The sequence below is a fragment of the Mastacembelus armatus genome, chromosome 14 (assembly GCF_900324485.2).
Source record: "Mastacembelus armatus chromosome 14, fMasArm1.2, whole genome shotgun sequence".
Lineage (NCBI taxonomy): Eukaryota > Metazoa > Chordata > Actinopteri > Synbranchiformes > Mastacembelidae > Mastacembelus > Mastacembelus armatus.
The window spans coordinates 16,412,849-16,438,749 of NC_046646.1; the positions used below are offsets into that span (position 1 = coordinate 16,412,849).

Here is a 25,901-nt window from a genome sequence, read left to right on the forward strand (position 1 = left end):
AAAAAAAACAGCCAATATGAATTAAATGTACAATAATATGGCATAGTGATTGCTAACAGGATAAGAGCGATTTCTGCTCCATTCGACAAGAGCATCTGAGGCATCTGTATCCCAGCAGACACAGTGATAGACAGCAAAGCACCTTTCCAAACCCACAGCCTTAGCAGTCAGGGGTCTAAGCCTACAGTGTGTGTCTAAGTTGAAAAACACCAAACTTTCAACCTGAAAATGAGAGAAATTAAGCTGTTTATTACAACCAGGGAATGACGAAACAACTGGGAATTCTTTTTCAGTGTGATCCTTACTTTCTAACACCACTGAGATCAACATGTAACAGCTCAAATGCATACAGTACATGACTCCAAGAGTGAACGTCTCCCTGTCATTCCAGCCTGGTGTATAAGACAAAATCTTGCAAACAGCAACTTGAGTTGACTCGAGTATACCAGAAAACTCCATTCGCTGCAACCCTCTCAGTAATAGTGGCATATCTGCAGCCTGCTGCCTGGATCATTCTTTCCTGGGCTGAAGAAAGGATAGACTGGCTCTTCAAAGCAGGTGTCAAACATGTATAGTCTCTTCATTGTGACGGCATCATAGAAGCTAAGACGCCCATTGTCATAGTCCAGGTACACACCTACCCGAGGAGAGTTCCAGTAGTCGGCGACCAGGATGCGCCCATCTTCCCCGTTGGCATACAGCCGGTCCTGAAGACACAGGCTCCAGTATCCTGCCGAGGGAGTGAGGCTGACGAAGCCCTTTCTGTTGCTACACTCAGTGGTCACTCCCAGGTACCACACACCTTTGTCCTTCACATCCACCTCCCAGTAGTGCTGACCACTGGAGTATTGGGCTGTGGCAAGGACACCACAGAACCGGTTGAAACGAGCTGGCAAGTCTGGCTCCTGATTACGAAGACGGCCCTCCTCCACCATGGTGTCAAAGTCTGAGATAAGCAGGTTTGGGTGAGCGGTGTCTGGGTCCAAGGTGAGGTTCTGAGGCACTACACAGAGACATTGAGAGATTAGTTCACTCACTTCATTCTCATGCCGTCAAAAACAAATTTAATTGAGATAAATACATTTTAATAACTTTTATAGGTACTGCCAGTTTTAGACTGCTGGGTGTAGAGTAAACTCACTGGTATGCAGGACATGCATCATCTTTTTCCACATGATGAGCTGGAAAGGACCTGAGAAGTCTGTAAATTCAGTTGGACAATTAACTGGTTCGAGAGATGTGAAAGGCTTGGAGTGGATACATCTGTGGAAGAAAAATGCAATAAAAAAAAAAAAACGATTATGAAACTATCAATTTTTAAAAAGTAAGATTAACTAGAATTCAATTAGGTTTGTATTAGTCAAACTAAGCTACTCACGCATTGAATGTTTCAGCAAGGCTCTGTTGGAAAATAAAAAAATATATTCTGATTAAAACCAAACACACTTGATACCAATTTCATAGTATAAGTTGACTGTTGACTGTATAAGTTGACTGTTTACATACAGCAAGTAACAAGTTTTACAAGATGGATTACAACAGAGTCAGAGAAATGCACCTCCTAATATACAGTTTGCTATCTACAAGGTATTGGTTTTAAATAAATCAATGCATTGCAGAATGTTTATGTATATAAATCATTTTCTGCGCACGGAAATGTTCAACTCTGGAGCAACACTAGTAGAGGCACAGTCATTTAAGAATTCACTTCTGTGAATCAAACATGTGACATTTTAGACTGACCTCGAAGCTTGTTTTCCCACTGATGTGATTGTGGATATCAGCTATACTTTTGTCCACAGCCGCTGCCTCTGTCTCCACTGTCCTCAAGTTGTCGTCTATGACGGCCATGGTGGCCACCTCTTCAGTATCCAGGTTTTCCAGCAGGGAATCCCTCTCATCTAACAAAAACTGGACCAAGGCACCAACATCTGCCTCAATCTTCACCTTGAATCTCTGTTTGTTGAACTGGGGCACAACAGTTTAAAGGATTAATATCAACAGTTTGTATGTGCAGTGTTAGTTAATAATTAGGCATCCAAGCTGGTTTGCAATGTTTCATTTAAGTAAATTCACAAAATAAAGTGAAATTGGAAAGTTAGGGAATGGTGCAATCTTGAAAATAATAATCAAACCAAACATAAATTACGTAAACAGCAAAAATTTCACTAGAAGGGTCCATTCCATACCCTAACTTCACTTTTCGTGCGCTCATCTGCCGCTATAACTCTGACACACTGAGACTTCTGCCAGTTAAGTTCCATAAGCCTCAGTTTCAACTCCATCTGTAACAAATATAGATCAAGACATGCACACTGAACAGGGTATAATGAATCAGGTTTTAATATGTGAATCAGACATGTGGCAAAGGCCACAAAATCTCTGATCTCTTACTCAAAATAGTAAGAGTAAGTAAGTAAGTAAGACTAATAGTTAGTAAGTTAGTAAGACTAATAGACCACTATGTGGAAAACAGTGTATTCAAGAAAATAAAAACATTTAGACTTGCCTTCATGTCATTCACAACTTCTGGCACTGGTGCCACCTCATGGTGTCTGAAATGATAACAGAACAAAAGGCCAGGCAGTCAGTGGCTTTCAGAGCAATTTGTTATACTACCTCAACACACTTACTAGTGCCTCATACGACAACTGCTATTCAGTTTAGTTTATTACATTTATGTGGATCATGTACAGGCAATATTAATTTCATACATAGAGAAGAGCTGAACCAAATGTTGCTACTAGCAAACTGCCATCTACAGTTCAGTTCCTGAGCAGGTAAACAGTGAAATATTAAAAAATAGTGAACACCTCCATACATGTCTCTCTGCCCTTGTGCACAAATAAAAATAACACTAAAATAACCACTGTTTCATACCACCAGCAGTGGCCAAAAGATACATTTTAATGAATTGTGTGTGTATGCTTAAACAACAAGCAGACATGGGGAGAAAAAGTCACACAGAAAGGACACCGGTCAGCTGAAACCTCTAGTCCAGAACCCTCTTACTGCAAGGCGACAGTGCTAATCACTGCCTGACTTCTGACTTTCTATGACACTCATGCAACACTCAAGTTTGAGGTCAATATGATGTGATAATGTGTGTGTGTGTGTGTGTGTGTATTGGTATTGCTTAATTAGAAATGGGGACGGCTTGTGCAAATTTACAAAAGACAGTATTCATCAGAACAAGACTGTTTGAATTGTTGGGTTAATGTTAGATGCTGAGAATACTTGCAGAATATCACAGGCAAATAGGACCAACCTGTGTGCTCTAGATTCCCTGCACACTACACATATAGGCCTCTTATCCGTCTGGCAGTACAGTTTCAGCTCTTCGCCATGCTGCTCACACTTTCCATCCACTTTAACCGGCTTGGAGGTCGTAGGACAAGATCCCAGACAGTCCAGGTCGTCTAGCTTGGCCACCAGGTTCTGCACCAGGTAGTTTTTAGTGAAGCTCTTCTTGTTGAAGACCTGAGAGAACAAAGACAGCAGCTGAAAAAAAATGCGCAAACCTCTTGGGACGAAGCACAAATGCGATTTACTTTGTTGGGAACATGCGTTTATTTTACATTACACAACCTCTTTAACAGCTAAAGCACAAAGTTATTTCATTCGTAGCATAGTCAATACGTGCTTCGGGTTAGCTAGCTAAAACCAGCTAACATAACAACAGTAGCTACAAAATGCCCTGCGTAGTTACGGTTACTTCATAATGACCAGCAGTGAACTAGCCACGCTAAATTCGTAGACGAAACTTTTTTAAAACGGGTTAACATTGCTGTACCAAACACAAATCTTCAAGAAAAGACGGTGGAAAATACAGATAAGGTGTAACGTTAATAACTTGCCGTTCGGCATTGAGGGCACTGATACCCGTAGTCTCCGCCATTTTCATCCCAGTGCATACAGATGCAAAACCGACAGAAATTATGGCCGCATTTCAGGATAACCGGGTCTTTGTAGAAGTCCAAACAAATCGCACATGTGAGCTCTTTCTTCAGGTCGTCTCCAGCTGCTCCAGCAGTGGCCATGTTTACAAGCCAACAGCAGCACAACACTGCCACCGCAGGAAGTGAGCGAAGAAGACGGGCGGAGGGAGGAGCTTATGTTTGTTGTACGTCACCTATCGACGTAACCAATCAAAGCCCCCCGACCCCCCACGCACTCCTATTTGTTTTTATTAATCGTGGGGACTTTATGACAATGCAACCACAGGGGGGCACATTCCAGTGTCTTCATGTGCTGGTTCCAAGTCCGGGTAAATGCAGAGGGTTGTGTCAGGAAGGGCACCTGACGTAAAATTTAAGCCAAATCAAACATGCGAATCACAAATATGGCTTACATGCTGGATGGGTCTTTCTGGTGCTGTTGACCTACAGGGTGCCAGTGGAAATTGGACTAAGAAGGAGAGGAGGAAGGCGTGTTCGTGGGCAAAGAGAGAAGTGGAAGGGCAGGAGTGTAGGACTTAGAGTAGGGACTTTGAATGTAGGGACTGTGTCAGGGAAAACTAGAGTTGGCTGATATGATGGAGAGAAGAAAGGTGGATATATTGTGTGTTCAGGAGACCAGGTGGAAAGGTAGCAAGGCCTATAGATTAGGAGCAGGGTTCAAGCTGTTTATCATGGTGTGGATGGAAAGAGGAATGGAGTAGGAGTTATCCTGAAGGAGGATTTTGCTAGGAATGTTCTGGAGGTGAAGAGTGTGTCAGATAGGGTGATGAGTCTGAAGCTGGAAGTTGAAGGTGTGATGTTGAATGTTGTCACTGGTTATGCACCACAGGTAGGATGTGAGTTAGAAGAGAAGGAGAAATTCTGGAGAGAAATGGATGAGGTGATTCAAGGTATCCCTAGTGATGAGAGAGTGGTGATTGGGGCAGACTTCAGCGCACATGTTGGTGAGGGAAACAGAAGTGCCGAGGAAGTGATGGGTAAGTTTGGTATGCAGGACAGGAATGAAGAAGGACAGATGGTGGTAGACTTCGCAAAAAGGATGGAAATGGCTGTAGTGAACACATTTTTCCAGAAAAGGGAGGAGCATAGGGAGACATATAAGAGTGGAGGCAGGAGCACACAAGTTGATTACATCTTGTGCAGACGTTTCAACCTGAAAGACATCAGTGACTGCAAAGTAGTGGCTGGGGAGAGTGTAGCCAGACAGCATAGGATGGTGGTGTGTAGGATGACTCTGGTGGTGAGGAAGATGAAGAGGACAAGGGCAGAGCAGAGGACCAAGTGGTGGAAGTTGAAAAAGGAAGAGTGTTGTGTGGCTTTCAGGGAGGAGCTAAAACAGGCTCTGGGAGGTCAGGAGGTTCTTCCAGATGACTGGACAGCTACAGCTAAAGTGATCAGGGAGACAGGTAGGAGGGTACTTGGTGTGTCATCTGGAAAGAGGAAAGCAGATAAGGAGACTTGGTGGTGGAATGAGGAAGATCAAGAGTGTGTTAAGAGGAAAAGGTTAGCTAAGAAGAAGTGGGACACTGAGAGGACAGAAGAGAACAGACAGGAATGCTGAGAAGTACAGAGAAGGCCAGAAGGAGCTGCATTGTGTCCAAAATTTGGAAAAAGCGTATGACAGGGTGTCGAGAGAGGATCTGTGGTTTTGTATGAGGAAGTCTGGAGTGGCAGAGAAGTATGTTCGAGCGGTGCAGGACATGTATGAGAGCTGTAAGACAGTGGTGAGGTGTGCTGTAGGGGTGACAGAGGAGTTCAAGTTGACAAGGATGGATAGAATCAGGAATGAGTACATCAGAGGGACAACTCATGTTAGATGTTTTGGAGAAACAGCCAGGGAAGCCAGATTGAGATGGTTTGGACAAGTTCAGAGGAGGGACTGTGAAAACAATGGTAAAAGGATGCTGAGGTTAGAACTGCCAGGGAGGAGGCCTAAGCCTGTTAGCTACCCTGCTCCTTTTTTTGCACACAAACTAGCTGTTGTCTTTACATTTTAAGGGTTATATTGATGACCTTGGTGTCGTTTAAAGGAATATAGGAATAATAAAGGAAAGGAATAATAGAAATATTAGCTGCGCCCGCCTTGTGCCCAGCATTGTCAAGGAAACTAACTGTAGCATTCAGGGCCATTTAAATCCTCCTTCCCCCTCGTCCGCAATACAGTATGACATGTCGTTGGAAAGGGCTTTTCATTGGCTTTACTCAGGGATAATACATTTTTGGACTAAAACCATGGATGTACTATGTACCCTGGATTCTAACGAAAAAAATAATATGCAACATGTGCTGTTTTAGAACAGGTGTGGCTCTTTATACCTCAACAAAGGTATATACCATTTGAATTGTGAGACTTTCTCCTTTCATTTGATATATAGTTTTTCTGACTTTATTCAAATTTGTCCAAGGATCTTTGGTAATACATCTGGAAATACAATTTTGGTCCCAGGGCTGGACTTAGTCCTAATTCTGTTCCTATTTGTATTCCAATTCTATTTGTATTCTATACATATAGTGTGAACAGTTGTGATAAGCACACTGTGCTGGAGTCAGATTCCTTGTGTGTCCAACATACTTGGCAATAAACCTGATTCTGATTCTAAAGTGAACCTTGTCCTCTGAAAGAAGATATCTCAGGGCTTACTATCAAGAAATCTTGATTTGGATAAAGATAGAAATGGTTATAAAGTAATCTAAAGCCCACAGTTATTGAAATGTATATAAATGAAAACACAAAACAAAGTACTGTAGCCACTCGAAAGGAAATGTGTGCCTAGCTAAGATAACTTAAACAGAAAGGTCAGAGAGAAAAAATAAAAATAAGCAAAAAATAAATAAATAAAAATAAATTAAACAAGCAGCCCAAGGTAACAATTAAAGGCTTAAAGCAAATAATGGTGCATGGTCACTATGGAGACCATGGAGGACCACTGCTCTCCAAAATTATAATTTCAAAAATAATAACAACAATCACTGATGTTTGCCAAAGAGCACCATGGCACTCTGAATTGCGACTGTGAAAATGCTTTGTGGGCTGATCAAACTATGGCTGAATTGTTTGCAGCATTATATGTTGCATAAAATCAGTACTGCATAATGCCATGAAAATGTCATCCCAACCCTGAAGTATGCTGGAGGGAGCATCATCATTTGTGGCTCTGTCCTGCTTCTGGGACTTGCCATCAATAAAGGGAATATTATTATTCATGTTTTTCATGGCATCTTATAGGATGTTATTTGTCTGTATGTGGGTAATACAGCAGGACAATGAACCAGACCTTAACCCAACTGAGATGCTGTGGAATGACCTCAAGGTAGCTGTACCCTGTTCAAGCCTTGAAAGCATGCCTTTTTCTTGTGATGTATTTATTTTTAAAGTGTTGTATTGCTAGTTTTACACATGTATGGTCTATTCTCATCTTCCACCATTAATCTAGGTCAAATCTCTAACCTCTAAATCCCAAAGGGCGTTTTCCAGGTCTAAATGATGACCATTAACATCTAAGTACTATTTTCTACATATCTCAGACACCTATTGTCCAATAGTTTGTTAAGCCAGCACATGGGATTTGAATATTTTTTCTTAACAGTCTCTACTCTTTAGTGAATAAAGTCTGATGTGTGTCAAAGATGAAATCGGTACATTCCAATAAAGTCGTACTTATTTTTCATTGACTTTAAAGCCACACCTCGGCTTTGCAGCTCAGTATAATGACTAGTTAAATCAACAACAACCTACCCGTAAGCAACAATATTTATTCTTAAATACATATACATAAAAACCCATTCATAAAAAGACACAAAGTGAATATCAAGTTTGATTGTTTCTGCTCAAATCATCATGTACATGGGGATAATTGGCTATGGGATATACATTACATTGCATAGCTTGGATTGGCATGTGAGGGATGTAACTTGAAAAGTGCATTTGACAATCAGATATGGTGCTATTTCCCAATTCATCAGGGCCAAAAAGCACAGACTATGTTGCCGCAGACTATAAGCTGTATAAACCCCGTGATTCATACCTCTGCTGATTTCTGGCTGATGTTCATTGCATCAGCTGACCCTGATAAATACTGGAAATAATTAAATAATGGTGACTAACAACACTGTAATAAGACAAATATTTGGGACCATTGATCTCAGCATGTTGTATATCCATAGCAGAGTAAGACACAGGTTTAACAATACATGTAAACAAGAACTTTCACCAGTGACATTAAATTATGAGACAGCAGATTATATCAAATGTCTCAAATCTTATACTTTTCATGATGACATACTGATCCGTAAAGCAGCTATTTTGTTTGCATCCTTTGTTCGAAATCATGAGTCAGAACACTGAAATCCCACACAGCACTAGTGACAAATAAAGCTTACAGGAACATAATGTGAAAAGAACAGGTCAGATCGTTGGATATAGATACTGTTTTTGCATGTTCACAGCACCACACTTATTAGCTGTGTAACACAGAAGTGGAAAGTGGCTCTGAAGAGGTTTTCTGTAGTCAATTGTAGTAAATTGTGTTACAACACAGTTCATTCTCTGCAAAAGAAATAACTCCTGAGATGAGTGTCTTTGAACATATATGCCCTAGTGTTATTTAAAAAAAAAATTAAATATCATGGTAAAAGTATTTGGAGTAAATGTGGTACCATCACGGAAACACAAAGTGAAGCAACATGACTAAGAGGATGGATAGTAGTAAATACAGTGGTAACAGAAACAGTGATGACCTGTAAACACATGACAGAATACAAAAAATACATACAATATTAGAAAAAAGTGTGAACCTCCCATCTCAGTAGCAACAGAAATGTTCAATACGTCAATCAAAACATTCCTTGTCAAATGGTAAACAAAGCAAAAAGAACAGCTACGTGTTGAATGAGCTAGCTAATAGCTATAATTTCCAGCAGCACTGGTTTTTCATCTCCAGTAGTCTGACAAGAGAGTGATGTAAGTTTAGTCCACAAATAAGAAGCAAGTGGCATCTTGTGTTTTATGTTTTTTCATTACACATTGTGTAACGCAGAATGACTGTCCCAGCAAATACTTCAGGACAAAATTGTAAGCCTAAAGGCACATTACAGCTCAGAATGATTATTAATCTAACATGCAACAGATCTTAAATGTTTCGTAGCCAAACGTTAAAGAGTCAATATTTATAAGTTCAAAATTTAGCTCTCAATTCTCAGTATTTTCCCAAATAATATTATTTTAGAACAACTATGGGGACAGCAAGTGTAAATACTAGACTTTTACTTCTATAATGTAATTAATGAAGCTACCATTACACAATCTGTGTGCAGAAATCTGTGTTATCCTGTGCAAGCTGTAGAAGAGATGGTCTCATTACCATTTCTATTTCGGGAGATACACAGGATTACCAGGCTTCACAACTTTCAGTGAAGATTTGTCTGACACAAGGCCTGCTGATAACATCAGAGTATTCATTTTGAGGTGAACTACTCCTTTCAGTATGAACACTGACATCATGTAGTCCCCTTTAACCGAGATACACCCGCAGCATTAAATCTCTGACTTGGCCTATGTGACACTAGCTTTTTTAGAAGAGTGCTCTCAGTGACTGGTACTGTCCTGAAGGGATATAGCTGCTTCAGGCACTTTAACACCATAAAGCCAGTAAGAGAGAAATGAAATACCATGCTACTAGCAGCACACATTGGAATGTTAAGTGAAAACAGTGTTTTTTGAATGTTGTGCTGTTTCTGTTGTTGTGATCAAGGTATGTAATGGATTCAATACTGTAAAAACCCCCCATCTAACAGGCACATACACCCAACAATACATCTTCAGATTTTTGGTGTTTTAAAAGTAATTTAATACCAGTTTAAAATAAAAAAAAACAGAAAATCCAAAATCTTATAAAAAGCCAATATGAACTCTTCATCTATTTGTCCATCTGTCCATCTACACATGCATTGCTCAGACCTCTGAGCTGTTGTGGCAGCCTTGCATCCTCACCACCAACATGGGCTCCGTGCTGACAGACCCTTTCACCACCTCCTGCACCCCCCCTCTCCATCCTTCCTTAGCATCCTTCTGTCTGGATCTCAGTACCAGTACAAGGGTGACAATGATGAGGACAGTCAGAAGCAGCCCCACTAGTGCCCCCACTACAGTCACTAGACCCTCCTCTTCATCACCTGCGTTCAGCTCACTCGGTTCCAACCCATTGGCAAACACCTCATCTGAGCCCCCTGCCCGCCGCTTGGTACGGTCCAATGCAATGTGCATGATATTGGTGCCACGGTTGTTTTCTGCCCCTATAGCCTCAGTGATCTCTGGGACTTCATTGCCAGCTGACCTCCTGGATCGATGACCTTTGCCACTTGATGGGGTCAAGGTGAGATCATTGCTTGTGGAAACCAAGGAGTGGTACTCAAGGCTTCGCTTTCCAATACCTCTGTTAGCATTCTCTCGGGAGCGGACTGTGTAAATAGTGTGAATGTACCACTCACGGCCTGCAGCAACCTGAGAAAAACACAAAATTATAAAAATGACTAATATATGATGCACAACAAAAAGCAAGTTGGTCCAAAATGAACACATCTTTTAACATTAAGCTGTGCCACTTCATATCTTCTTCACACTTTCACAATCTGTCCCTATCACAATTTTTATATACTGAAACACAAAGTAGCTTACTACTGACCCTGCTGGTTTGCAATAAAAATAAGTTGGTAAAATATAAGATACCTGGAACATGGCCGTAGAGTCCAGTCTAAAGCCATCAGAGCCTGGCTGTCTGACAAGGGGCATGGCTGATGGATCGTCCACTGCCAGCACAGCATTAAAACTGACGTCACCAAACACATGTGCCTGAGTCTCTGGTTGAGCCTTGTCCTGATGGGGTGTGTTAAATTGAGGAGAAGGAATTATTATTATTTTAGCATAACATATTATTTTGCATCCTTCTGAGTACTGATTTTGCAAAATGAAAAACGTGGATATACTCACCAGAATCTTGAATCTGTAAAGCAATGATGGTGAGTCAGCCAGGCAGCCAAATTCAAACTTGGTCGGATTGTACTTTGGTACATATCCATCAGCACCAGTACAGAGGAACACCTTCTCTATGCTACAGAAGAAAGAGTCTCCCAGGTTCTGCACAGGGTCCACCATCACACGGCCATAGATTGTATCACCTAAAATAAGGGGTGAATTTAGACATATGAAGAGAATTTAATATTGATATTTTTGCATATTTTAGCCAACAAACTACAAATCCTTGTCCATCACTTTCAGACAATATCATCTGCTTTGGCTCAGATCTCACAGGTCAGCACCATTAAAGGCCAAGCAACAATCTGACTTTAACACCATATAAAGTTGGTCTTATGTTCACTGGTATTAATGAACTACTGTTTGTCAATCTGATTTGTATACTGTGAAAAAGTCTGCATTGCAGCACTGACACTTACCCTCAGAAAAGGCTACGTCACTCTCCTGACCAAAACCCATGGAGCCATCAGAAAGCCACAGGCTCTTCTTCGACAGCAAAAACATCTGAGTGTTCAGACTGAATTCCACTGCAACTGGGTCACTTACCTGAGGAAGTTAACAAGTTAACAAGATATAGCATAACAAAGGAAGAGAGAGAACTAGTGACAGAAAAAGAAAATATTCTTGAAAAGTATATCACTTTTGCATCTTAAGAGTCTAAACAAAAACTCTCGTACTTGCTGGAATCTGATGTCTAGATCAAAGGTCACTGGTTCTCTGGGACTGCAAACAGGTGGAACAGTATACTCTACATTCTGGGCTGATGTACAGGGGATCAGCTTCACTGTATAGGTCCCAGAGTAGTCTCTCACCTGCATGGAGCACAGAAACACACGCAGCAGTCTATATCTGTCCTTCCAGTTTCCCTCCCTCCACATACGCTTTCATAGAAAATATGTGAGGTTGTGCACAAGGGCACAAAACCAATTCATTCAGCCATCCTTACAGCAAAGTCAGAGGTAAATGTCCATTGCTGGACTGGCTGGTTGTAGGTAGGCTCACTCCTCACTAAGGTGAGGTTAAAGGTCAAACTGGGGTGGTCCACACTCATCACCATGGAGATTGCTTGGCGACAGAGATTGACAAGAAAACTTCAAATTGACAGACTGATTTACATTGACAAAATGAAACGTACCTTACTGTAGCAAAGCAGATTTCATTACAATAATAGTCAGTCTCACCATCTCTATTTATTCTACCTCCAGGATGAGACTCCATGAAGAGACCCCTGAAGCGAGCCTTGGTGCGGAAGTTTACAACCAAACGACCTTGGTCATTGATCCGCATGCTGGTTGGATACAACGCACCTGGAAAAATTCCATACAAACACACCACATTTTACAGACACTGTTCTGTGGATGAGGCTAAGCCCAGAAATACAAACTATAATGTTCTTACAGTCTCGGTTACTTACCTTGTAGCTCAGCCAGCGGGGGACTGCTGATGCCATCCTTCCAGAGAATGGCTGTGTCGTACACAAAAGTGAGGCGCAATTCAGTCTGCAGGTCAAAGTGCTGCCACCCACCGCTCCCCACAGGGGAGTGGAACACATATGACACATAAAGAGGCACACGCAGGTTCACGTAGGACTGGACCAGGTTCAACACCTGTAGGATGGTTTAACACACAAAGAATGAATGCAGTCATCCCTGAACATGCGTTTTGCTTTATTATCCCAATTTTTTTTAAAAAGTATATTTTCAGGCTCATAATGCTCTCATAGAGTAAATTTATTGAAAGTGCACACTATTTACCTTACAGTTTGGATGAAGCTATTGTGTAAGTGAGAACTCCTCAGCATTTACTGTATGAAAACAACCGTATTATTCTTTTTAGATTAAGGGGTGGCTGTAGGTCGATCAGCTATAATAAGTACTGAGAAGATGAACATGCTGTTCTCCTCCACAGGGTGCTTGCACTCTTTCACTCCTACTCAGTGTTGTCAAAGAAGCAGAAAAGTCTTCCTGTGTTGTACACAAGGAGCCACAGTGGGCAATGATGTGGGCTTGCTCTCTTTTTTTTATGATGATTTTCTTTTTGTAAGTTTCTAAAACTTAACAATTCATGTTGGCCACTACTGAAGCACAATGTGCAAAATATAACTACAACTATATACACTTTGGAAAATAATTTGATCAATTAATCTAATTTGTAAGACTGTTACAGTTCTATACAACACCTCAAATCGCATAGAACTAGAAACCTATTGTAACATAAATTCCATGTGTTTACATAAAATCAACCACTAGGTGTCACTGCTCACCAACATTATTTGAACAATTGTGTGTAAATTGTGGCCACACGCTTGTCAAAGACAAAGCTTTCCTGAGAAACTGATTTAAATTGCACTACATTATTTTTGTTTGACTTGAACTGAAAACATGTCAGTTTGAATAGTCAATTACCAAACTGAATGCTGTGCACAGGATTAACTGGCAGGAGAAACTCAAAAAAGCTATTTGGCAGAAGATGGTTTTAGTGCGAAGAATAAATTAATGTGAATCCTAATCCCTTTCTTGGTTTCCTTTCTCTGATGAACCATTCTTCCCCACTTCAGTACATGTATTGTGACATCCTATCCTATTTAAATATAAAGAACACACAGTACCACTAGAGTCTAGATATATCTTTGCAAACAGAGAGAAGCTCCACCAAAGACCTGTAATTCACTCGTCACACAGCTGACATATGCTCAATCTAGCACAGTATCTATTAGCCAGATAAGATATGACATCACTGCATCAGGAGCCAAATGAGAAATTAAATGACTGTTAACTGAGAGACAAACTACTTCAGCCATAGGCTTTGAAAACGCCAACATTTAATTACAAACTCCTAAAATAACTGTACTGAAAATAGACTGGACTGACTGGAAGAGAAAGACTTGAGATAACAAATGCTCATCTTGAGTTTCCAAGTTATAATAGGTCTGTGTGTAACATTTTCCTCTTTCTTGAAATATCAGTCTTAAGTTGTCTTTCATTCAGCTTCCCAGGTTTAGAAATGTGTGTACTTAACATGCAAAGAAAATAACTAAAATATAAAGCTGTCATGAAAAAACCTTTTTAAAATTAATTTTATCTTTTATTATTCAGAGATAGGTGAATTACATAACTTTCTGTGCTCTTTGATTTTGCCGGCTGATGGAGCTGTAACATTGGGACTGCTTATATATATATATATATATATATATATATATATATAAGAAAGAAAAGAAACAAAGCAATGTGACGGTGATCTCTGTTAATGATTCTGTCTTGCAGATGATGGGCATCTTGTGTAACTCTGTGTGCAAGCTGTGTCTGGGGACAAGTAAATTAATTTTGTACTTCTTTTCAACCAACACCCACCCACAGGCCCTCTAAAGAGCCTGATCAGCAACATGAAGCTTGTAGATCAAAAAAACGGAAGGAACACAAAAGATCAGCAGGACATAAGCACTGACGCAACGGGTCTGTTTCCTAACACACAACAAGAAGCTGGAGAATGCTGCAGCTCGTATGCAACGTTTGCTGCAATGATGCTACAACAGCACAATGCAACACCAACAGCTACTGGAAGTTTGCTAGCGTCTAACTGACAGCTGACAGTCAAAGCTTAAGAGATGTCTGTCTTTTTCCGTGAACAAGCCACTAAAATAAAAAACTGAGCAGCGCTGCCTGACAGGTAACTGGGATTTGTGCTCTTAACCTTGACAAGAGCTTGGTGAACCTGAGCTTTCCAACACTTCAGATAAACTGTTTTTCCTTTCCTGTAATTTCACAGATTGCCTGTGAGTCTAAGCTTTAATGCTTCATGCTGATTGCAGCGGCGAGCGTTACTGCAGTTACTAACATGCTGGCAATAGCTTGTCTGAGTGCATATGTTTCTCTATACATATGTGTGCACTCACAATAAATGTTGCCAATCATATGCTGGAGTACTGAGCTGCACTGAGTGCGGGCAAACAGATATGGTGCACTTCTCTGTGTTGCTTTCATTCAGAAGGCTGTAAATAGACTGAACACGCAGACAGAAACACACACAGGTGGAAAAAGACACACATAAACACACACACAAAGGCTAACAGTCATACAGATGTACAAACAAACCCTAGACTGGAATTTATACATTGTGAATATATCTACACAGAAACACACAAAAACATAAACACACCTGTCCATCTGTCCCTATCGTGCCTCCGCAGTCCGTCAGCAGCTCAGACATGTGGTAGTAACTGGTGAACTCCCAGATACAGGCTTCCAGGTTGAGGTTCCTGTAGAAGCGCAGTGTGCTGTTCCCCCGCAGAGAGCTGCTGAACTGATAAGGTGCTGTGTCTCCCATGCTCTCAAGGTTGCGTGTTGCAGCCGTGATGAAGCTGTGACCTGTGGTGATCTCGTTGTAGTCGAGCAAGTTGGAGCAGCGGTGATTTCCAATCCGGGTTCCATCAAGACTGAGAGTCAGGTCAAAGTTCATGAGAGGGCGAGTGGAGATTACCGGAAGCATGCCTGCAAGGCAAAGCGAGGCGATGTGAACCTTAGTGTGTCCAATTATCTTTGATGAGTGAACCCAGGGAAATTATTATTTTCAAAACTTAGAGAAAAAAATAGCAAAGCAAGGGAGGAACAGAAAAATGAGAACCTGAAAAGTCAAGGCAGAAGGAAACTGATGAAAAATCAAGAAGGGAATGTTAAGTAGCAGGTGTGCTGGAAGGTTCGATACAACCCAGCAAGATCTATATTCTGGCTGTCACACTCTTGAGGATCCCCAGACATGAATATTACACACACTACATTACACTTCACTTCATCTGTGGTACGGGCCTTGCCTCCAGCTCCAACCTACCATCTATGTGAGGCATGGTGACAGTCACTTTGATGAGGTTGGGGTGTTTCGGGTCATCTGCTCCAGTGTAGCGTAACTTGGCAGAGAAAGGCTCAGCTCCAACAGTCCCCATCTTACGTGGCTGACACATACCTTTTGTTGATAGAATAGCGTAGAGAGAAGAGAGATTCTGAACACATGGGCAGACTGCAACACTTTAGAGGAAACAAGACTAAACTAAATGGCTTTGATTGTGTCTCTATAGCTGATTACTTGAATTATAAATCCACCTTTACATTTTTCATTTTAATATAACTCTTTTTTTTTTTAATATACTGTTAAACATATAGACTTTTTCAAAGCCAGTCTATTACTAAGTCCAGTAGTGATTTCCATATTTCTAAGAATACCTTACGACCACCCTGAGAGAGCGAGCCTGAACTTGCTGCATTCAGGATGTGGAGGTGGAGTGAGAGCAGCATAAGTAATAGCATGTTTTTTTTTTCTTTTCCTCTGAGAGAAGAGTGAGAGATCTGACCCTTCCTCAAAACACACAGTTTCTAGCAGCATTGGATTAGGGTTTACTGGAGCTGTTGTAACCACTGTTAGTGGTTTCTCTGCCTCTACTGCATTGTATTTATGATTGTTTAGGTTGCTGTTGTTGCTCTATCAGTCTTACTGTTTCTTTGCAGATTAAAATGTTATATTCACAACATATGATAAGCCCATGGTATGGCAAAATGAATTAATGCATCGGGAATAATAATCAAATAAAATAATTCCTATAACATTCACAGGGGCAAGTTTTCTGCATTGCACAAGTTTTATGCTTTAATTACTTTTTGCTAATACTTACAATTGTAATGCAAGCTTTTTACTCATAATAGAGTGTTTTTTATTATGGCATTGTTACTTTTTAATGAATACACTGCTGTATTGTACAACATTCATTCAAACCTTATTCCTCAACATGCTTGGAGAACAAAGCCCATGATGAGGCTAAATTCCTGCATAATTCCTTCTCTCAAAAACCTGCAACATCAGACATAGAGATGGATGTTCATTGCTCTGTCCTTACCTTCCTCCTGGCTGATTGTGACAATAGGGCTGCTGAGCTCTAAACCTTCATCCCCATTTGAATTAACAGCCCTAGCAGCACACTGGACCCTAGAGCCTGCCTGGAAGTAGACTGAGTCCAATGTGATCATCTTGGAGGATGTAAAGAAGGTGTCAAAGTCCACCTCCCTCATGGGACTTGTGACGCCATCGGGGCCAGCTGGAGCGCTGATGAGCCAGCGGTAGTGGGTCAAGGTATTGTTGATGTGCTCGCTAACACAGATGGAGCCTGTCTTGTCATAGTCTGGGTATTTTGTGTTGCAAGCCTGAAGGATGGATTAGGAACATAGCAGGAGTGGGCGGGTGGGCAGGGACAGCAGAGAGATGGGTAAGATACACCACATGCCGGAAGACACAATGAGAGAGAGGTACCAAATACAAACAAGTACGTTAAGTAACTGTAGCCAAGGAAATCCAGATGTTTCAGTGTGTTACGTTTTCATATTTGAACTCCTAAAATTGCTTTTTTAGAATTTGAAAAGCAGAGATATGCAATAAAGGGATAAGCTTTGAAGGGCTTCTGGGGATATTTTTTGTTGATATTGCACCTTCCGGCGCAGCACTCAACACTTCCAGTTTTGACAGCACTACTTCATTTTGTCTCCCCAGGGAAACTCCTACACAGCTGACCATAACACAGCACCTCTCAGTCACCTGAGAAGCAAATGACTTAATATATCAGGAAAATCCATTTAAGTGTCTCACTGAGCCTGTTTTCAAGAGTGGAAGTGAATCCCCAGTGTATAAAAACATGAGGACTGTGGCCTACTAAACTGTGTAATGTGTCTTTTAAGGGAAGACTGGCCAAATGTGGAAGGACAGTTTAACTTTGGCTGAGGAAAAGTATAAGTCCTGAGGGATATCAATGTGCCTTCCACTCCTAGAGGGTATAGGTCCTGATTAGGTCCCTTCAATCCATTCTAGTAAAACAACACATGATTTTACAGTTTCCCATGTAGAGTTTATGTAAAGCAAGTAAGTCAGTTTGATTCCAAAAATATCTCCAAATAATTAATGTCTTTTTACTGATTATTCTGCTTAACTCACTGTGACACAGATGACGGGGTAGCCGGCTGGTGGGTGGACGGTGTCTGGTGTCCTGGCGACATTGTCGTAATGGAGCAGCGACACAACATGAGGCAGGGAGGGAAAGGTGACATCAGCCATGCTGTTGGTTTCCTCGATGTAAACTATCACTTTAGTTACCTGTTCCAGAAAAATAATGTTTAAGATTAATTAGAACTGCTGACACAGTGCTGTTTGTGAATCAAAACATCATGAGCGAGATGAACACAGTTTACAATCCCATAGTCATGGTTGATTCTTGGCTTCTCTTTTTACTCTTCTCTCATTTCTCTCTCCCTTTTCTCTTCAGGCTTGCTCTTGCTTTTTTTTTTTTTTTTTTTTTTTTTTAGATCATCTATTATTTACTATGAAATGTTTTCATCACTGTTTTGGCTGCAACTACAGTAAAGTGCTGCTGTTGTCTGTGCTGGGATACACTTGTATGAGAGATCCATGTTCTCAGTGGAACTGACCTGGAAAAATATGGGTCAAATTAGATCATAAAGAATAAAGAAAGCTTTTTATCTCTTTACTTTTATTACAGTTTGGATTTTGTGTGATTTTTGTGTGATGGTTATCCATTAACATATTCCTGACCTGAGTTTCAGCCACCATGTTTTCATCAGGCTTCAGATGGAGAGTGAAGGCTTCCCTCATCTCTCTGACACCATCAAACAGCACCTCCACCTCCGCCACATGTTCCTTATCCCCCTGTCTGAACTCAATATCTGGGCAGACACAAACACACACACAGACACACATGGACACCAGACAAAGCAGTTTAAATGTAGTTGTTTAACGGTACATTAATACAATACACACAGAGAGATCATCAGTGCAAGTGTAATGCATCGATGTTTCTGGCAAATTGTTTGTGGTGATAAAAATTGTCAGACAACATCAGGTTTCTATCTTTTCTGTGAGATTACTTTTCAACAAAAATACGTCTCACAATAGCCTTTTGTTTTATTGCTTCAAAGGAACCTATCGTTTAGCTAATGCAGATTTCAATGTGAATAGTGCCAAAGGTCACTAATTTCCTTGCAAGGCAAGTAATAAAGCTTTGCACTAGAAATGTGCTGCACTGAGAAAATATTGTGTAGAATTAGAAATTCAACACTGTATGATTCAAAACTGCTGGTAAGTTTGCACTATTTAAACTGTGGGTTGACAGGTATAATTTAAACAGACTGAATGTATTCATATAAATATTTCAAACCTTGAATAAGCTAAGAAAGGTTCACTGGACAGAGAAGAAGATTTCACATTGCTGACAAAGCTTAAAAAAATACTGGAATTCAGTTAAACACTACATGACCCTGCACAGACTATTAAAGAAATTACCTTTCCCTATTTGGGATAAAGTTAAAAATCAATGCCATCACCCATGTAAATCCCTATGCCTACTATGTCTACTATGTCTACTTTCATTAGTTTAACACTCCTATGCACCGTGCTGTTTCACACTTGTTAAAGCTTCTATTGTTAGCTGCTGCAGGCCATTCAGGACAAGTAAATATGTCCTCATAATCTTTGACCCCTAGTGGGGTGACATACTGATGAGTGGATTCCTGAATGATTTGCATCATATTTTCTAATGAGAAAGAAGAAAAAGAAGACAACAGAAAGTCAGAGTTAACAATGAATACGTCAAAGTATATAAAAAGGTTTTTAAGATGTTTTACGTCATTAGACATATGCAATTAACATCTTTTAAAAGAGCTGCAACAATTTTCTTGATGCAAATGACGCTGGGGATTTTTTTAGAATTTAGATGCATCCGCACGCTCATCCACATTTGAGTGTACTTTTAATTCTAAGAGGTATGTGTAAGGCTTACCTTGAGACACAGGGTAGTAGTCTTCTCCTGAAACAGCTGACCCATCCTTAGTGTGAACACGGACCACTGACACCTTTGATGTGTCACCCACTCGAACCACAGGGACCCTCACAGTTGCCACGGTGCCGGCCTCCTTCGGTTCACTAACACTGACCTTGGTTTCCAAAAAACGGATGATGGGCTCTATAGTGCACAGAAAAGGACAAAGCTGTAATAAAATGTCAATGACTTTTTACAAATAAAAAAACATATATGTTTAAATATATTGTTTACTGCTTTACTGTTTCACGTTCATAAACCTAAACTGTATTTAGATAAACAAACAATTCTGCAACTTATTTTTTATTTAGCATAATTTTCCTGGCTTTGCTTTGCCCTGTCTCTTCTCCTAATGTCACTTACTGTCAGCTGTGTCCTTGATTTTCACCAGCGTCTCATTCAGAGCTCCCACTGATGCACCAAACTGTGAGTCACTTTTCGGGTTCCCTAAGACCAACCGCAGCTCTTCTCCTTCTTCGAAGAGTGTGTCATCCACCAGTGACAGAACACACGGCTTCTCTACCTCGCCTAGAGCATACAGCAAAATGGTTATCATGGGACTTGTCAAAAAATTTGAGATGGAAAAAAGGATAAGATAAGTTCTGCAGTGATTTTTTTTTCTTTTTACAGGATAACACGTCTTATTTATATAACTATTTCACCGCTTGTTCAGTTCATCTTGACTTTTTGGAGGCTGTTAAAACATGTTTTGAAAAAGTAACACATCAAAAATGACTGCACAGTAGGTAATGTGTAGAACATAGTTAAAATGCCAAGCTCTTGTCTTATCTGCAAAGCACCGATGTTGATGATGTAGAAAATGTGTGACAAAAAAACTAAAAGTGTCAATTCACAAGACTATTTTAAAAAAAGAGAGAGAGAAACATGTGATGTACCTGTGTGATTACTGAAGTACCTGGTAAGAAAGTGACGATCGATGCATCTGTGTTGGGTCGTTCATCAAAGTCAAGGGAGACCTGTGCAGAGCCCTGTCGGGTGTAACAGCGAACAGTGGATTTGTGTCTGATATCGCCACTGCGGTACAGTGTTGCTGAGATCTGTCCATCACTCTCCTCTCCGGTGTACACTGGATCACGAAACTGGACCTTTGGCACTGTCAACCAATAGAAGAATTCAATCATAATATGTGACAAAGACAGTAATAATATCTCCAGTGCTGTGTGGGAAACTGTTTACCTGACTGAAGTAATTATAAAAAGCAAATCACAAAGAGAGCTGTCAAAACAAGCTTTTTTCTTACTTAACATCGGTAATGAATGATGTGAAACTAGAATAAATATGAAAGGAAACCTTACAAATTCATTGTTTAGTAAAGCAGCTAAATTTAAGTGCAAAGAAGGTGTCATGACAAGATAGGAAAGATATGTATTTCTTCTGGTGCCACCAGAGGAAATACCCGGGGACGACCTCATTAGGATTTAACTTCTGGACACCATAGAAATCTTTGCTATGGCAATTCATCCAATAAGTGTTAAGATATTTCACTAAAAGTAAAAAAAGAACAAAAAAAAAAAAACCCAGCTGGGATAACTGGTCAAGTCAGGGGATCACCGAATCAATAGGCTCCGATGTCTGTAAAAACTGCCTGCACTGGGCTATAGGCAGACTCACACACTGACATTGCCAGCCCTTGATCAATGCAGCTGACTGGCTACAAAAACAATGTTTTATGTGAGAAAATATATAGTAAAATATTTTTAATTACAGTCAGATATGGAGTCATTGATTACAACTGTAGTCTTCCCAGGTTCTCCCAGATTGCCGTTCACCGGCATACGTAAGACCAACTCAAAGCTTTCAGGCCCCTCCAGCTCTGGCTGTCCCAGGTCATCCAGAATGGTAACCCTGAACGTCTGCCTGCTGACACCTGGGGCAAAGTCCAGGTTCCGACTAATGCCCACATAGTCAGTACCGGCTGAAAGAAGAACAGAGTGGGATGAAAGGTCAGGAAAAAAATTAAAAAATTAGAGTCGAGTAGATGCAGACAACGCAGAGACATGGCATTGCTAACCAGCTATAAGCAGCACTGGCCAGAATCTTACCTTCTGCAGAGACAGCCTCAGACTTACGAGAACGAACGGTGACGGAGCCAATCTTGGACAGATCAGTCCCCGTCCTCCAAACTTTAACGTCCACATATCCATCACTCTCATCCACATGATACTCCACATCTCCAAAGTAAAATAGTGGAGCTGGAGTGCAAAAGAAACAAAGAGAATATAATTACATTACCAGTAATTCTTTTCTAATCTTGTTTATTCTACACCAAGTTCACAGTTTCCCTGTTTTTTCAGCTTGTGATTCCTGTCCTTATTGTTTGCTGTTGCTGCACTGTGTTTGCTCTCCTGCCACACATTTACAGACTGTCTAACATAATAAACACTCTTTTTTTGATAATAGTTGCTCTCATGTTGCTTTAAACCCTAACTCTAATGCAATATCAAATTAATATTTGACAGTGGCAAAATCTTTGAATGGCCTTTAATCTCATATGGTCCATCCTTGCAGCTGAGTTCATATAGCAGGTTTGTTACTTTCCTGTTTTTTAGTGTTAATGTTACTTGTTTTTTGTCCTTGCATGCACCTTTGGTAACAGCAGACCTGTCAGCAGCCACCTGCACTCTGATACAATTCATTTGTTAAGCAGTAGCCAGACACAGAGGTCAAACAGTGACAGTCCATTAGTTTGACATTAAACTGCAAGGAAGTGTGACCTTTCGACCTTTCCTGGCTTCTCATCCAACCTCATTTTTGCCATTCAGGATCTACTAAATACTTTCAACAAAAAAAGATGCAGTTATAAAAACAAGATCTGTGTTTTAGTGTGTATGTGTGTGTGTGTGTGTGTGTGTGTGTGTGTGTTATGTGTGAGTGTCTGAACGTGTTCTAGTGATGGTGAGACAGACAGAAAGCGCCCCCCTTGACTGCTCAAAGGCGTATTTGAACTGGCATTGTTTCCTGAGGCAGCAAAGTGGAGGCCGTCCAATGTGTATTTGATGGCTTCATCTCTTTCAACCCTCCCCCCCGTGAAGTCCAAAAAAACTGGCAGAAGACAAGGCCTGTCTCCATTTTACGCTGCCAATCTCGCTCACTCAGCTCGTGTCTTATATTCTGACATATGGTTCAAAAATAGCATATGTGCACTATTTTTTTTTGTGTGTAATGATCAAACACTTCTGCAGTCTGGAGAACATTTTTACTGGAGCTCACTTTATTGACATATGAACTTTCATATTTTATTTATATCATTTAACTGGGACAGATGACAGAAGTCAAACATAGTGTAAATAACTAAGGGACTGAGAAGAATGACTGTAGTTACATTCACAGAATAACTGACAGTTCAGGTCAACAAGTGCTGAAGTGTTATTTATCAAGTGCAGCCTTAACACCCCCCCCACAACCCTCCCCTCCCCACCCCATCCTGCCTCCTGCTTCACCTGACATATATAGTGTTGGTTCATAATGTAGCTATAATTTGGGATTTTGCAAGCATTAAAAACAAAACATTTACAAAGTGTGTAGGTGGGATAAAAATATCTGCCACAATTATTAGCATTATCTTTTAACATGCTGCAACAATAATAGTGGGAATGCAGCATATTGTAGATATTAAATGGAAACTATCTGTCACACATTCCTGTTATGCTGAGAGCAGAATCCTTCTGATCGAATGTTAACATACATGTCTGCATTCACACATCCTGACTCTGCCTGGGGATGACAAATTGCTGACACCACGAGAGGGAATTGAGTGATGACTGATGAGAACGAACTGCATCGTTTTTCCCCTCTGGGGCCATGTCTGTGGTTTAGCACTCTTAAGTGTTTGCGAGGGCTGGGGAAGGTGTGAAGCCAAATTGTGATAATTACTATGTGTGGGTGTCTATAGTCATTTGTGTGACAGTGCACCTTTAAATACAGTTTATCGTGCATTCTCAGCTGTCCTTTAAAAAATGGTTTTGGAAAAACACATAATTTGTCTGTGAAGATTACCCTGGAAACTAAGGTGCTTATTCTTTACAAAATATAAACTTCTCATGAGCACAAAGGGTTACAGCTCATACATACGGCATCATAAATTATTAGACAACAGGTGAAAGAAACATGTTCTAAGTCTGTTGCAATCTACCCCTTAAACGGAAAATATTCCCAAGTTTTATCTACATCGGCATAACATACAAATCAGCAGTGTGACCAACAGTAAGCTGGTTCTAATATTGAAATGAAGGACTGTCTTCCAAGAAATACTCCCAGCTAATCTACAATTCTACAAATTCAGCTGTGGCCATATACACCCAACTGAGAGAGCCTGAGTGTCCTCTCTCCTTGGCAGGGTACAAGGAGATGACAACACTCACTTTGAGTCAGAGTGTGCAGCCATGCGGAGCGCAACACTCAGGGAGACAGGTACTGTAGAGCTTAATCTGATAAAGTACTAAATCTAGCAGACACCCAGGGCCTTTTTTTCACCTGAAGTGGTGAGAGCAAGCATGTAGAAGTAAGATAGAGGGAAGAGAGTGGTCGTAGTGGAGAAATAGATGGAAGGAGAAAAGCAGGCTGAACTTGACTTTGACCTAGGGGAAGGAAAAATGGGGCTAGAGAGAGTACCAGCAGTCACACTTAAAATTGATCAAGCGGTTTTCTTCCCACTTATCTTTCATGCAGAGTTTGAGGTCAACACAACTTGTGTGTAGACATAGCAATAAATAAAAACAGTAGATGCAGGCAACCACACACAAGTAAACACGTAATGTCGTAAGGTTTTCCCTGGCAAGTTGAGACTGCGCTAAAGTGAAGGAGGCTGACTGCCTGGGTGCAGGTATTAGAGCACCAGCAGACGTATATTATACTCCGTGAGGCTAAAAATGACACATCATCTCTCACTGGAGTTGGGTTTTTACAAACACATTTCCATTGCTTTGAACTCAGCACCACAACTGAAGTCTTCTGACAATTTTCTAACAGTCAGACAGCAGCGTGTCGTGCATTCTTGTTAATCAGCCCCCAGATGCCTCCACACTCACACATATTCAATTTGGCACGATTGTTTGTATCCCTAAATGAGTTCTCAAATGTAAGTCGTCACCACTTTATTTATCCCAGAGTGTACTCTAGCAATAGTCTGACAAGTCCTCTCTGACACTATTCTTCTTGATACAAACAAATTAAGACCAAAGGAAAGAGTGACTATAATGAGAGATATAAATATATTAGAAAATTCAGTGACAAAAAGTGACAATGATTACAATAGCTCTTCCTCGGCCTAGACCTAATGCTTAAGGAAAACCTTATAATTTATGAGAGAATCCCTGATCACTTCACACGTAGACTTAACACTATAATGTGATTATGTTATTTAGAAAGCTTATTTCACTTGATTTTAATTTATACAGTCATGGGCTTGTTGTAGCTAATTTTCTCTATGGACTCGTTACTAATGTGACAGCTACAGAGCGCACAAGGACAGGAAATGCTTCCTTGACACTGTCTGCATGGCCTTGAGGATGTAAAGTCTCTGCTGCACTGCTGAGATGGTGGAGAACCCCTCTAGGTTTGAATAGATATTTTCCAGCAGGCTTGTCTGTCCCCAGATAACTCTTCTATACATTTCACTGCCTTTCTGAAGATGTAATCCGCTTTGCCTGTACAATGTTGAAACACAATGAAAGCAGACCAGGGACCTGTGTGATAATGCAATCCCACTGGACTTCTGCATGAGTCTTGACTGTAATTAAAAACACTTTGAATGACTGTGAGACGTGAGTTTGATTCCATCCTAATGTTTCCAACGTTCTTAGCCTAGGTACCTCAACACCACCTTGTATGTGTTCTAGGAAAGGTAAAGGGCAAATATTAACTATGTATATATATATTTAAATTGCTTGTTGAGTATTTTAACATAAAACTGTTTGATTATGCATTAGAAGCAGCGTTTCAGTTTTATGCAGCTAAAATCTGCATCTTGCATCTATCTTGCATATGTACTTTTAACTTGTCTTTTATTTCTGTAAAGCACTTTGAATTA

At 40.5% G+C, this 25,901-nt stretch overlaps 2 protein-coding genes across 3 annotated transcripts in view; both read right to left on the minus strand.

Annotated features, from left to right (window-relative positions):
• Positions 1-298: 298 nt before the first annotated feature.
• On the minus strand, positions 299-4,080 carry trim47 (tripartite motif containing 47). Its single transcript, XM_026329304.1, has 8 exons — positions 3,858-4,080; positions 3,269-3,480; positions 2,510-2,555; positions 2,190-2,285; positions 1,744-1,968; positions 1,379-1,401; positions 1,142-1,263; positions 299-1,003 (listed from the first exon to the last, which is right to left on the minus strand). Exons 1-8 carry the CDS (start codon positions 4,038-4,040, stop codon positions 474-476), a joined length of 1,437 nt encoding a protein of 478 aa, XP_026185089.1. The 5' UTR covers positions 4,041-4,080; the 3' UTR covers positions 299-473.
• Positions 4,081-9,909: 5,829 nt separating this feature from the next.
• frem2a (FRAS1 related extracellular matrix 2a) overlaps positions 9,910-25,901 on the minus strand; it is a 49,342-nt gene continuing 33,350 nt past the window's right edge. Inside the window, exons 7-24 of one of the 2 annotated variants that reach the window (XM_026328598.1) lie at positions 21,916-22,065; positions 21,579-21,788; positions 20,769-20,966; positions 20,216-20,380; positions 19,814-19,996; positions 18,571-18,701; positions 17,956-18,114; positions 16,871-17,174; positions 15,814-15,945; positions 15,145-15,476; positions 12,404-12,596; positions 12,171-12,296; positions 11,936-12,054; positions 11,667-11,801; positions 11,409-11,535; positions 10,945-11,132; positions 10,684-10,830; positions 9,910-10,458 (exon numbers count right to left, since the gene is read on the minus strand). In XM_026328598.1, coding sequence (XP_026184383.1) covers positions 9,910-10,458; positions 10,684-10,830; positions 10,945-11,132; positions 11,409-11,535; positions 11,667-11,801; positions 11,936-12,054; positions 12,171-12,296; positions 12,404-12,596; positions 15,145-15,476; positions 15,814-15,945; positions 16,871-17,174; positions 17,956-18,114; positions 18,571-18,701; positions 19,814-19,996; positions 20,216-20,380; positions 20,769-20,966; positions 21,579-21,788; positions 21,916-22,065 — 3,548 coding nt within the window. Of the gene's footprint in view, positions 10,459-10,683; positions 10,831-10,944; positions 11,133-11,408; positions 11,536-11,666; positions 11,802-11,935; positions 12,055-12,152; positions 12,297-12,403; positions 12,597-15,144; positions 15,477-15,813; positions 15,946-16,870; positions 17,175-17,955; positions 18,115-18,570; positions 18,702-19,813; positions 19,997-20,215; positions 20,381-20,768; positions 20,967-21,578; positions 21,789-21,915; positions 22,066-25,901 lie in introns of both variants that reach the window. The other variant, XM_026328597.1, reaches the window with a different exon arrangement.

What these genes read in the sequence shown, in the direction of transcription:
- trim47 (XM_026329304.1), bottom strand. Translation starts at nt 4,040, where the DNA reads ATGGCCACTGCTGGAGCAGCTGGAGACGACCTGAAGAAAGAGCTCACA. An exon ending in AGTGCCCTCAATGCCGAACG is followed by an intron (nt 3,481 to 3,857) that starts GCAAGTTATTAA and finishes TTGTTCTCTCAG; the next exon opens with GTCTTCAACAAGAAGAGCTT. An exon ending in CTTGCTGAAACATTCAATGC is followed by an intron (nt 1,264 to 1,378) that starts GTGAGTAGCTTA and finishes TTTCTTCCACAG; the next exon opens with ATGTATCCACTCCAAGCCTT.